Here is a 12,306-nt window from a genome sequence, read left to right as displayed (position 1 = left end):
CGCGTGAAGAACTTGGGGTAATGTCAGCCGCGAGCCCTGGAACAACCGTACCAGATCTCCGCCCAACAGGTATGAGCCACATGAGCCACAGATACGCTAGCGGATAAAGCCTTAGTGGGGAACCCTATCTTTTCATCACCGACTTCCATCCCGAGCCAACGACATCTCCGCGCCTCGACAACCACCAACCCCGACAAGCCCTCGCGCTCCCCACAGCTACCACCGCCGCCATGAACACATCCAAAGAGAACATATCGACGTCCATGGGTCAGTAGGGTCCTCGCATCAGCGAGGTCACCGAAATGCTCGCCCCTGACTCTGTCGGCGCCGACCTTATCCTCGGTCCGCAGATCCAGGCCCTCGACCGCCTCCTCACCGCGCTACACGCGGATGTTACGCGGTTCACTCTGCGGAAGTCCAGATTCCAGCTCCCCGCTCCTAGTAGACCTCTCTCGAACGTCCACGAGTGGTGCTCTCGGAGGCCCTTAGCTGATTTGCGAGTCGAGAGAATCGCAAGCTGATACCGATGCCCTTGTGCGCAATGCTCTGCGATCAAAGGATAAGACAGAGAAGCAGGGACCAGCATTGAGATCCGTAGCGGAAGTCTACCGTTCCGTTAAGGTGAAAGAGGCGAGCAGTTCTGGGTGCAAGGCCGAGGTTGTTAGCCAGAGAGTCCCAACGCAGCTCGAGTAGGAAGAATATGATGAAGACCTAGGAAAGTAGGGGTCTTTGCGAAAGAGAAAAATGCAGCTTCTAGTTTGGGAAAGTCCTGGGTTGGCTAACGGGTTGGGGGAAAGCTCTCTGTTCTATGGATATGGGAGTATTGGACGAGGTCAATGTGCTCTAGGTGATTTCGACAAATGGCTTGGAAGAGGATATACTACCGGTGCTACTACCTACGGTTGCAACCTCTTGGCCCAAATCCTGGCGTACCTGCTCCCATTCCGCCTCCTGCCTGTCCCATTTGCCCCATCCCATTCGTCCTATTGATCCCTCCCATCCCTCCCATCCCACCACCAACATAAGCATTGCCATACTGCATCTCATCAAGAAAAGGGTTGCCGCCTCCGCCATTCATCATCATCATCTGCTGCTGCTGCATGGCGGCCTGCTGAGCCATACTCGCATCCATCTCGCTTCCCTCGTACTCCTCCACGTACGGCGACTGGTAATTCGCAAACCGGTTCTGCATGATCGGGCTGTAGTGGATGGGGCCGTACGGCATCCTCGGACGGTCCATGGCCCGCATATCAAAGCTGCCTCCCGACGCCAGTGACGCCGGAGGAGGAGATCGGAGTCCTGGATTCCCTTCCATGAAATTCTGCCTGCCGCCCATCAGGGGCGATCTGAGCTGCTCCATCCCGCATCTAGGCCGCATTACTTGCTGGCGGGGTGGGAGCATCGTGTCGTTTGGGGATGGTTGGCGGTTGAAACTGTGGGAGTCGAAGATTTGAGGCGCGTCGAACGGATTGCGGCCCATCATTGGATTTCCTGGAGGGTTCCTCCCGCCCATTGTCATGGGCATCGGTCCCCCCATCTCCATGGCCCCTCCCAATGCCATGATCCCTCCCATCCGCATACCGCTCATCCCCATTCTGCCCATCCCGAGTCCTCCGGACGTATCCATTGCACCGAGGCCACCGTACGAGTCCATTTCTTCTGCTCTTCTGGATCTTACCGGTCGACTGGAACCTCTCCTCCCACCCATGAATCTTGGGAAGTCCATTTCCTGATCGAATCCATCCCACCCCCATCGCGGTCTGGGAGGGTCGTCGAGACGGACAGCACCGTTCCGACCCCAGCCCATCATCTCACCACCTCTCCCTCCTAAGCCACGTCGGCCTTCGAACCAGTCTCTCTCGCCACGGCCGGGTTCTTCGTGAACACCATCATAACCTTGGCCATATCCTCGAGATCTGCTTCTCCGCGAGTGACTTCGAGACCCAGATCGCCTGTGGTCTGACATGATCCGTTTTTTGAGATAGCGGAATAGGTGATAAACCCGTGTATGTTATTTTTATGAATTTGAGGGTCACTCCACGACGGCTTGGGTAGGACCGTGACGCCAGCTCGGCGAGACCAAAAAGCTCGCGAGGGAAACTTGGCTGCGAAATTGAAAGGGAGGCATTGGCACAGAGGTATATGAATAAGTATGGTGCGGTAACTTTAGCTTGCAAACACCAGGCGGGTCGTCAGAGTGCCTGCCAGCAGCCGGTGCGAGGTGATCGCACAACAGATTTACCTGGTGGGAAATTGGGATATACTGGGGAATACGATGTTTGCTTCCGCGTGCTTACTTGCACAAGAACACACTTGTCTCTTGTGTCCGGTACAGCTATCGGCGGTGGAACCAGAGGCGCATGAAAAGTGGGTGCAGTGGCTTTAATGCTGTGTTTGACCAATCTGAATACATCATGTAGTTGGGGTTTTGGATGAGTTTTGAGGGTTTTGGAGGTGTTGAAGTTTTGAAGGGTCTGAAGGTTTTGAAGGTTTTGAAGGGGCTGGGAAGGATCCGGGGGAATAGATTAGGAGGAAATGTTTATGCGGAAGACAGACAGGGAGCCAGAGCAGAAGCAGGCCGGGGCCCTGAATCTTGGCAGTTGATCAACAAGATCTCGTGATGTGAAAGGTGCGAAAGGCCAGATATGAAGTAGGGTACCGGTACGTATGGTAAAGTAGAGTAGTAGAGTAAGGTAGAGTAGAGTAAAGCAGAGTAGAGTAGAGTAGAGTAGAGTAGAGTAGAGTAGAGTAAACTAGGGTAGGATAGAGTAGTATTGTACGTAGGGTAGAGCAGCAGATTGTAAACAGAGCAGACATGACGAAAGAGGTAGAAAATAAATGGATTTTCGGTTCAGATCTAACCATCTTCCAGCTACGGCCGTAGCTTGGTATCCTGATACTCGGATCGTGTTCTTCGCAATGTATGATTCACAATGTAGTTGTACGATTAATTAAGGGGCAGAAAAACAGTCCGAAGTTCTGGAGACATTGGAGCACTAGTCACGCGTAGGTCCGTACTGAAGTAGAGCGAGCAAGGTATATAAAGTACGTACGGATCGCATGCTATCCGATGAATCAATGACAAAAAACGAAAGAAGAAGACGAGATATAAGAATATTAAAATGTGTAAGTATATGGCTGCATATCATATAACTAAATAAATATAAATTTATATAAATATATATAAATATGTATAAATTCATACAAATTCATACAAATACATGCAAATACATGCAAATACATGCAAATACATGCAAATACATGCAAATACATGCAAATACATACAAATACATGCAAATACATACAAATACATACAAATACATACAAATACATACAAGTACATACAAATACATACAAACATATACAAATACATACAAATATATATAAATGTAAATATAACTATATGTATAAAGTAGCTTTAGCTCCAAGGAACACGCTAGACCAAAAGAAGACTAGCCGCTCCACACCTCGCACCTTGCTCAACTTCTTCCTCGAGGAGCTTGAGAAATCTTTGAACCCGCTCCCATCAGCACCGCAACTTCATTGCTCCTTTAACAATCAAACCTTTGCGTGACTCCCACCCTCTCAGTACAAACAAAAAAACAAATATACGCGCGAGAACCCTCCAGCGTACCTGTCGTTCATCGCCCCTCCGCTACTTCAATAAAGACCAAACAAACGTTCGCGTTGTTGATTCGCGAATCCTCAACCTCATCAACCTCATCTGAACCAGCTTCAGCCGCCTCCTACAATCAAGTCAGCCAGCGACCAATTTCCGCCATGCCTTCCCATCTACCGTCAAGCTTTGCGTCTGCCGCTGCTGGGTCAAGTCGTGATTCTCGCAATGGAAGAGGCGACGGACGAGGAAGCGGGGACTGGTATGTTGCCTCCCTAGATTCCAACATCCCAATTTGGCCGTCGAAAATCACAATTTCAATCGGTCCACATCCACTGCAGAGATTTGCTAATACGCGGGCCTTTACAGGAGCCGCAGAGAGCAACGCCCTGCCAACGGCACCCTAACCTTACGCCGCAACTCACAGGCCCCTTTCCAACATCCATCGTCCCAAGATTCTCCCCTTCAAACACCTTCTACGGAAGCCCCAGCCTTGTCGCAGCAATCGAACCTGTACGATTCCGCCCCTTCAGGATCTCGTTACTCGAAGCAAGACATATTAGATATTGCTCACGCGCAGAGAGAGGCTGCTGGGGCTGTCAAGAATGTTTCGTCGCTCTTCATCAACGGCTGGGATCCAGACAATTCGAACGGCACCAACGGCACCAACGGTCGCACTGGATGGGGTAAAAGTGCGGACGGCAGAGAACACTACGGCCCCGAGGTGTGCTGGAACCCGAATGGGGACTCGACGCCAATATCCTTCGAGCAAATGTCAGAGGGGGAAAAGATAGTGGGTGCCCCTTTCGTGCTAGCCGTTGATCGTGCTAATATGTGTGAAGCTCTTTGCTACCGATGTCAATTCACCACTAAAGCCTCCTCCTCAGAATTCCAACAAGGACCAAAATGCTCAAGGAGCTGGTACAAACGGCCGAAAGACGTCTTTTTCGCACGGACAAACATCTGGTAACTTCGGGCTCGCATCTCCGGCATCAAGCAGACCCGGTACAAGACGACAGCTGACGAGTGATGCTCTACAATCTCCTTCTGGTGCAGGCCGCTTCGCTAGGGACGAGCCATCCCCGTTCCTTAACCGCAAATTCACCGATACGAAAGACGGGCAAGATGATCGAGCTGACGATACGAAGCCCGGACTTCCTTTTGGCGGTCTGATGCGGAGCAGCACAGCTGGAAACGCGCTGGGAAATGGGCCTGCATCTCCCTGGGGACCAGGCTCGGCCAGTGCAGCCCTGTCCCCTATGGGAAATTTCGGAAATTTCTCACTGGGTAACTCTTCGGCCAATCCACCCGCCCCTGTTGACAAACGTCCCGCCTTTGGAAGAGGTGAAAGCCGTCTCGCCCATCTGATGAACAAGGAAAGCACCGAGGACATGTCTAAGACTGCCGATAGACCCTGGAGACCAAGACAGCGAACTGACACCGACCCGTTTGGAGATGATGTTCCGAGTGGTAGCGCGGCATTAGGTGGTGGCCGAGACACGAGCCCGCCGCTCAACAATCAACAGCGAGCTCCTGGTGTGGACACTCCGGTACGTGGCAACTCGAGTGACTTCGGGATGTCTGAAATGCCAGGCTTTCAGAATGCTGCACGGAGTCAGGTCCACCAGACGCCAGCCCGTGGTCACGATAAGAATGAGCCTCTGAGCCCATCGGATACGAACCCCTATCGCAGCCCCCCTGGCCCATCGGAAGATCATTATCATGCGGACGACTCGAGCTACGAAGGCGATCCTCCCCACAACAACCGTCCTCAAGGATTAGGTGGTATCCCGGAACATGCGCCGAACGCATTTGGTGGCTTGCCTCGAGCTTTCAACAACGCCTTGGATGGGAGCGATCGAAGCCAGACCTCTAGCGCTGGTGCCATCAAGGTTTTCCCTCCCCTCTCTGTTCTTCCAAGTGGCTTTGGCGGCTTAGGAGGTTGGCCGACAAGCGGAAATCCTCTTGGGACTCCCGACCGAGAGAATCGAACACCTTTTCCTTCAAATGCCTTTGGTAGCTCTGTATTTGGGCCTATGGGAGAACTTCAATCCCCCAGCCTTGGGGGGCTCGGCAACATGTTCGGGCCATCTGGTGGCGCCTCTGGAACTAACAACGTCGGACGCAGTGGCAGTAAGCTTGGCTCGCTGTTTCCCGCCGCTATGCAAGCCCAGATGCTCAACCCAGATCACACTCAAACGGGCGAGGGAGGGGATGTGAGGCAGAGCAGTGGTTTCGGAGCCATTGGTAGAAGCACGTTTCCTCGAGATACTGAGAGTCCGATGCGCACCGACAGACACCCGTTTGACGACCTATTTGCGGCAAGCGACGTTACTCGTAATCAAGGACCTTTCTCATCGGCCGAGAACTCTCAAGGAATGACCTCGGCCACCTTCTCACAAGTCCCGCCCGCCACGGCTGCGTATGGGCAGTCCCAATCCTCCTCAGATTCTGCATCAAACCAACTTCCTGCTACTCAGCAGCGCATGATGGTGATGCCGGATAGGATGAGATGGGTGTATCTTGATCCACAAGGCAAAGTTCAGGGCCCTTGGTCTGGTCTTGAGATGCACGACTGGTACAAGGCTTCATTCTTCACTGCCGACCTCTCTGTAAAGAAGGTTGAAGATGCAGAATTCGAGCCGCTTGGCCAACTGATCAGACGCATTGGTAATTCGCGAGAGCCATTCCTCGTACCCCAGATTGGAATCCCACACGGTCCAGCCCCTGCTCAAGGGGCTGCGTTTACTCCCGCTGCCGCTGGTCCTGGAAACGGAGCCCAGCCTGGTGCTGTTCAGCCACCGTTCGCCAACTCCTTCCCGAGCTTCGGCACAACCCTCACTGCTGAGCAACAGAACAACCTCGAGCGACGCAAGCAAGAAGAGCAGTTCTTGATGGCTCGCCAGAAGGAGTTCTTAGCTCAGCAGCAGGTAAACGTCAAGCAAATGCAAATGGGAGGACTTCCATCTGCGCTTCATCACCACTCAAGTGCCCATAGTCTCCAGAGTCAACCGAGCTTCGGAAGCATGACATCTCCGATTGGACTGCCGCAATCCCAGATGCAGAATGTGGCTGGATACTATGAAGGGCCCCCACGACAATTCCCAGCCCCATCTGGTGGAGGAATCGCATCGGAATTTTTTCGTGAGGAAGAACTCGCACGTCTATCCCTCCGCGATCGTCAGCAACTCTTTCCCTCGGCACCCCCCCAACAACAGTCAACCCACGCACAACAGATCTCATCACTCTTTGGCCCAAACTCCGAGGCCCAACGTCAAGCCGCTAGGATGGAACAGGAAGATCCTTCTGGGTTCAATGCCCGACTTGAGGAATTTCAACAGCTGAGAGCCCAACATGAGATGGAGGAGGCTAATTCAGTCGCTCATGGCACCTCGGAGCCAATCGGTCCACCTCAGCAGCAACAACAGCAGGTGGAGCCGGCCTACCATGAAACACCTGAAGCTGAGCGTGAACCCCCAGCTCAAGAGCCCGAGTCCAAGTCACAGTCCAAGCCACAACCAGCCTCTCTTTCTCTTACCGAGCAAGTTCAGAATGCGAAGTCTGCCCAAGAATCACCCACTACCGCGACCCAACCAGAGTCTCCATGGGCAAAGGTCCCGAGCTCCAGCTTCCCTATGCCATTTCCCCCACCACAGTCTTCCACTCCTCTTCCCGCCCCGACCGCTCAGCGAAGCCGTGCGAACTTGCCAGAGGCGTTGAATGTGGAGTCTAGATCTCGCTCTGAGACCCCTGAGGTCACGAGCTCCACCTCTTCACTTGCACCTTGGGCAAAGGAACAGACTGAGGCACCAAAGGGTCCATCTCTGAAGCAGATCCAAGAAGCAGAAGCCAAGAAGGCTGCTAAGGCAGAGGAAATAGCCGCTGCCGCTCGCCGTGCCAACTATGAGTACGAATTGAAGTTGCTTTCCAGTCAACCTGCCGCGCCTGCTCCGGGATTGCCAACTTCTTCTACTTGGGGCAGTACTAGTTCACCAGTACCTAATGCTCCCTCTGCGTGGGCGAAGCCGGCCGCCAAGGTTCAAGTTTCGAGTAGCTCTGCCGCATCCAAGAAGACCTTGGCAGATATTCAACGCGAGGAGGAGTCGCGAAAGGTGAAGGCTGCTGCTGCCGTTGCTGCTGCCCAACCAACAGTCTCAAGCGGAAAGCGTTATGCGGATCTAGCGAGCAAACCTTCTGCCGGTCCTGCACCCGTCGGTGGTTCCCCTTGGTCTACAGTCGGAGCTGGTGGAAAGGTACGAATTCCTACCGGGCCAGCTGCTGTTACCCCACCGGCACTGCGTGCTGCAAGCGCTGCAAACACCGTGACGCCATCAGCTCAGCGCGCGGTCAGACCGGCTGCTGTTCGTAGCACTACTGGAACAGTCGGTGCCAACGCTCCCAAGGAAGAGTTCGTTAAGTGGGCAAAGTCGGTTTTGGCAAATGGACTGAACCCAGACATTAATGGCAAGCTTTTTCCCCCTTACTCCTTGTAGAATCCCGCTAACTTAACTTCTTAAAGTGGATGAGTTTGTCGTTATGCTGAGAGATTTCCCTCCTGAGGCTAGCATCATCGCCGATAGCATCTACGCCAACTCAAAATTGATGAACGGAAATGATTTCGCTGTCGAGTTCATTCGCCGTAAGAAACTTGCCGAGGAAGGAATTGTAGAGCCCGCCAACAATGGATCCGGCTTTTCCAGCGCCAAGTCCGGAGGCTGGAACGAGGTTGCGAAGAAGGGTCCTGCTAAGGTGGAGGAGCCTACTGCTGGCTTCAAGGTTGTTCCTAACAAGAAGAAGGGACGCAAATGATCTGTATGACTTATGTACGATTACACACGTGTAACGTCCGAGACGTTTTAGCATAGCTGGTTTGTCTAGCACAGCAGGTTTTGCATCTTTGATTGGGTGCATGAATCAGCGAGCGTTTAGTGGATTGGCTGTACTGTATTGCATACATTGTAAATTCAATAGCGTAGCAATCATTCAATGACTGTGTTTTCGTATATTGGGTCTTGAGAGTTTAGCTTTGATATGAAACAACATGCGTGGAGTCTTTCAAGATATAGATATATGTATACCTTGCCGGGTGGGATGACTCAGTGCAAAAGGAACCTATGAAGACAGACAAACACATTCATCAGCCATCAAACTAGAACTTCTGAATATTCGCTTACTAATCACTACTGCCTCGCCAGAAAATTTCACTTATGGTCCCCACAGATGACAACCCGAACGAAAATACAACAACACCAAAAAAAAGCATGTCTCAAATTCCGTTTTCGATAGGAGACCAGAGTCTCGACTCACTCCTCTTCAACCTCGACCCTCTCAAACAGATTCCCGAGCTCTCAGAGATTAGTACCGCGTACCTAGACGGCAACTACCAAGCAGTCCTCCGCCACGGGACCTCGCAAACACTCTACGCCATTCTGGTTGACACCCTGGGCTCTTCCAGAAGCCAGCAGGATGCTGCGCTCCAGAACGCTGGCTTTGAAGGGGACGTTGGGGCTGTCCGGGTCTTGATCGCGGGGTTGGCGGCCTTCAATGCGTTTTTGCAGGCTAACGTCACGGGACCGCCGCTGGAGCTCGGGGACGTGTTCCCTGGTGCGAGCCCGAGAGGTGGTGATGGTGGAGGTGGTGGTGGTGGTGGTGGTGGTGGTGGTGATGGGGGGAGGGAAGAAGTGAGGGACAAGTGTCTGCGGAGTCTGGATGTCGATGGGGTGTCGGTGTATCAGTACATGCCGCACGTGGAGCTCCTCTGCCTTGCCCGGCTGGTCTTCACCGTCTTCTTCCCGCGGATCGTCGGCGCCGGGTTCAGAGACTCGAAGTGGATGCGCGTGCGGATCAACGCGTACCACCAGCGACTCTTGTCGGGTATCGCTGGTGGGAGGTTGAGTGAGTCCACGGTGCTGCAGGATGCGATTGAGGGCGATCTGAAGGAGCTGGAGAGGGAGGTGCTGGGGGCGAGCTCGACCTTTTCGACGGAGGCCAAGGTGCAGTTTCTACTTGAGAAGGCGCAGATTTATATCCAGCAGGGTCTGGACATCAAAGCGAGGGAGAATGTGAAGATGGCAAAGACGGTGTCTGGATTTGATTATGCGCTTTCGGGGGCGTTGGGGAAGAGAACAAAGTTTCAGCAGAACGACCTGTCGCAGTTGGTTGTCTTTGCGAAGAGTAGTGATGCTGAGGATGCGTCAACTAATGGATTGGTGGAGGGGCTGATGGGGAGCTCGATCTCGAATGGGGATACGGCGAAACCCGAGTCGCTGCAACTCAATGATGATACACTTTTGGAGACTATCGAATTTACTACGGACAAAGTCGACGCCTCGAACCTTCCTCCTCGGCTTGCTGGCCTCTCACCAAACGCTCAGCCTCAACTCAAACCATTAGATCAAATCACTCTTCTCACAGAAGCTACCATCAAGGACGCCTTCCTTCCACTCGATAAGCTCAACAGCGAGGAGATCCTCCCCTACGCTCTCCGTGTTCTAGCCGACAAGCCTACCAACTGGCAAATCTACACGCAAGCCCTGCTCGTGCGGAGCAGAATCGAGTCGCATCGCTCCCGCACCCAAGAGCGCAGTATCTTGCAATTGCAAGTCATCGTGGATCAGATAATTGCCGATACGCAAGAAGAGCCATGTTCTTCTCCCGACGGCGTACCTGAAATCCGCGTTTCTCAGTTCCTGCCCCGGGCCAAGGCATCGGAATCGGCTCCCATAGCCGAACGTCTGAAGTACATCTACCAACTCAACACCCCCACACGATGGGAACTCGAGACGGAACTCGCGTACGCCTGGTCCAGCGTCGGCAGTTTCGTGTCGGCCCTGGAAATCTTCAAGCGTCTCCAGCTCTGGGCCGAGACAGCACTGTGCTACCACACCGTGGGACAGGAAGACAAAGCTCGCCAGATCGTTCGTCGGCAGCTCTACTTCTCGTCCAAAGGCCCCGAGATAGATCGATATCACGTCGATGCTGCCGAACTCGTCACGGAGAACTGGGAAGGTGAGATGCGCCCCACGCCTGCCCACGCCCCTCGGCTGTGGTGCATCCTCGGCGATCTCGAAAACGATCCTGCGTGCTGGACCCGCGCCTGGGAGATCTCGAAGCGGAGATACGCTCGCGCGCAACGCTCGCTGGGAGAGTACTACGTCAAATCTGGGGATCTGGCCAAGGCCCGCGAGGCGTACATGCACGCGACCGTCGTCAACCGACAGAACAACGACTCCTGGGCTCGCCTTGGAGACCTGGATCTCCGGGGCGGGAACTGGGATGGCGCAATAGTGGCGTTCCAGCAGAGTATCATGATTGACGACACGGACGCGAAGACCTACTCCAACCTGGGCTCTGCCCTCGTATCCAAGCACCAAGAGCTCGTCACGATGGCGAAAGCCGCCGCGAAAGACGACGAGGACGAGGAAGACGACGAGGATGATGGAGCCATCTCCTCCTCCTCCTCCTCCTCCTCCCCCGCCCAGTCCGAAAAGAAGAAGAAAAAGAAGAAGAAGAGGAAGCAGCAAGAAGACCCCAAAGCGATCCTAACCCAAGCCCTCTCAGCCTACAAGCGCGCCGCGGCCCTCGCCCACACCAACTGGCAGATCTGGGACAACGTCATCACCATCGCCGGCCGCATCTCCCCCCGTCCGGCCTTCGGCGACCTCCTCCTCGGTCTGCGCAACCTCATCCAGCTCCGCGCCCCCGCCATCGGCGAGCGCGCCATCGACGTCCCCGTCCTGCGCCTCCTCGTCGCTGAAGTCACGGCCACGGAGCGCGAGGACGAGGACAAGGACAACACAAACGGCGGCGGTAAATACATCCCCCCACGCGGCTCCCTCGCGCGCGCCCTCATCGCCTTCGTCGAAGAGGTCGTCGTCCCTCTCGTTACGACCCGCGCCGATATCTGGGTGCTGGTCGAGCGGCTGGCGCTCTACCAGCGGGACTACGAGCAGGCGCTGCGCTGCGCGGAGAAGGCGTGGCGGCTGGTGGTTAATGGTAGTAGCAGTCGCAGCAGCAGTAGTAGTATTGGTGGTAGTGGTAGTATTGGTGATGGTAGTGCAGGCGGTGAGTGGCTAGTCGCAGAGGAAGCATGGCGGGAAGTAGTGAGCGTTACGGATCACCTGGTGAGCGCGTACGAGAACTACGGGCCGATGGAGCGGGTAAGTGGCGGTGGCGGTGGCGATGGCGACGGCGGCGCGATGGTGCTGGTGCCGGTGGAGGCAGCGTGGAAGGCGAAAGCGCGGAGTGCTGTGAGGGGGGTGATGAGCAAGGCGAGGGATGCGTGGGAGGGGAGTGATGCGTGGGAGGTGCTGGAGGCGAGGTTGGAGGAGTTGAAGAAGTAAGTGGGATCAAGATAATCAAGAAAATCAATCACATCCATTTACGTATTTACTGGGCTGATGTGGAAAAGATGAGAAAAGGAAGAAAGAATAAAAGGTTTTTTTCTTATTTTAAAGAAAGATTTTAAATTTATTTACTTATTTATTTATTTTATTTTATTCATTTATTTATTTTTTCAAAAAAAAATTTCTCGGAAATTTTTGGAATTTTTTATAAAAAAATTTCTTAATTTTTTTTAAAGTTTTTTTATATTCTTTATTTATATTTTCCTTTATTTTTTTAATTATTCTTTTAGTTTTATATATACATATTTATATCTCTTTTTAACATTTTTTTTTCCTAAATTCTTT

The 12,306-nt window shown here is 53.3% G+C and overlaps 4 protein-coding genes across 4 annotated transcripts; 3 read left to right on the top strand and 1 right to left on the bottom strand.

Moving 5' to 3' along the window:
* Positions 1 to 302: 302 nt before the first annotated feature.
* Positions 303 to 693, top strand: L3040_004879 (uncharacterized protein; the record flags this gene model as incomplete). Its single annotated transcript, XM_066156364.1, has 2 exons — positions 303 to 441; positions 518 to 693. The coding sequence occupies 2 exons, from the start codon at positions 303 to 305 to the stop codon at positions 691 to 693; spliced, it is 315 nt and encodes a 104-aa protein (XP_066011777.1).
* Positions 694 to 843: 150 nt separating this feature from the next.
* L3040_004878 (uncharacterized protein) lies at positions 844 to 1,966 on the bottom strand (the record flags this gene model as incomplete). Its single annotated transcript, XM_066156363.1, has 2 exons — positions 844 to 951; positions 1,022 to 1,966. The coding sequence occupies 2 exons, from the start codon at positions 1,964 to 1,966 to the stop codon at positions 844 to 846; spliced, it is 1,053 nt and encodes a 350-aa protein (XP_066011776.1).
* Positions 1,967 to 3,780: 1,814 nt separating this feature from the next.
* L3040_004877 (uncharacterized protein) lies at positions 3,781 to 8,425 on the top strand (the record flags this gene model as incomplete). Its single annotated transcript, XM_066156362.1, has 4 exons — positions 3,781 to 3,878; positions 3,986 to 4,409; positions 4,459 to 8,080; positions 8,136 to 8,425. 4 exons carry the CDS (start codon positions 3,781 to 3,783, stop codon positions 8,423 to 8,425), a joined length of 4,434 nt encoding a protein of 1,477 aa, XP_066011775.1.
* Positions 8,426 to 8,877: 452 nt separating this feature from the next.
* L3040_004876 (uncharacterized protein) lies at positions 8,878 to 11,958 on the top strand (the record flags this gene model as incomplete). The annotated part of the gene is made up of 1 exon (XM_007288592.2): positions 8,878 to 11,958. One exon carries the CDS (start codon positions 8,878 to 8,880, stop codon positions 11,956 to 11,958), a length of 3,081 nt encoding a protein of 1,026 aa, XP_007288654.2.
* Between the last annotated feature and the right edge of the window lie 348 nt (positions 11,959 to 12,306).

This window comes from Drepanopeziza brunnea, assembly GCF_022702325.1.
Source record: "Drepanopeziza brunnea f. sp. 'multigermtubi' strain 214-2 chromosome Unknown ctg7, whole genome shotgun sequence".
In the NCBI taxonomy this organism is placed as follows: Eukaryota; Fungi; Ascomycota; class Leotiomycetes; order Helotiales; family Drepanopezizaceae; genus Drepanopeziza; species Drepanopeziza brunnea.
Note: the sequence above shows the minus strand (reverse complement) of the source record. Positions and strands in the feature narration are given on the sequence as shown.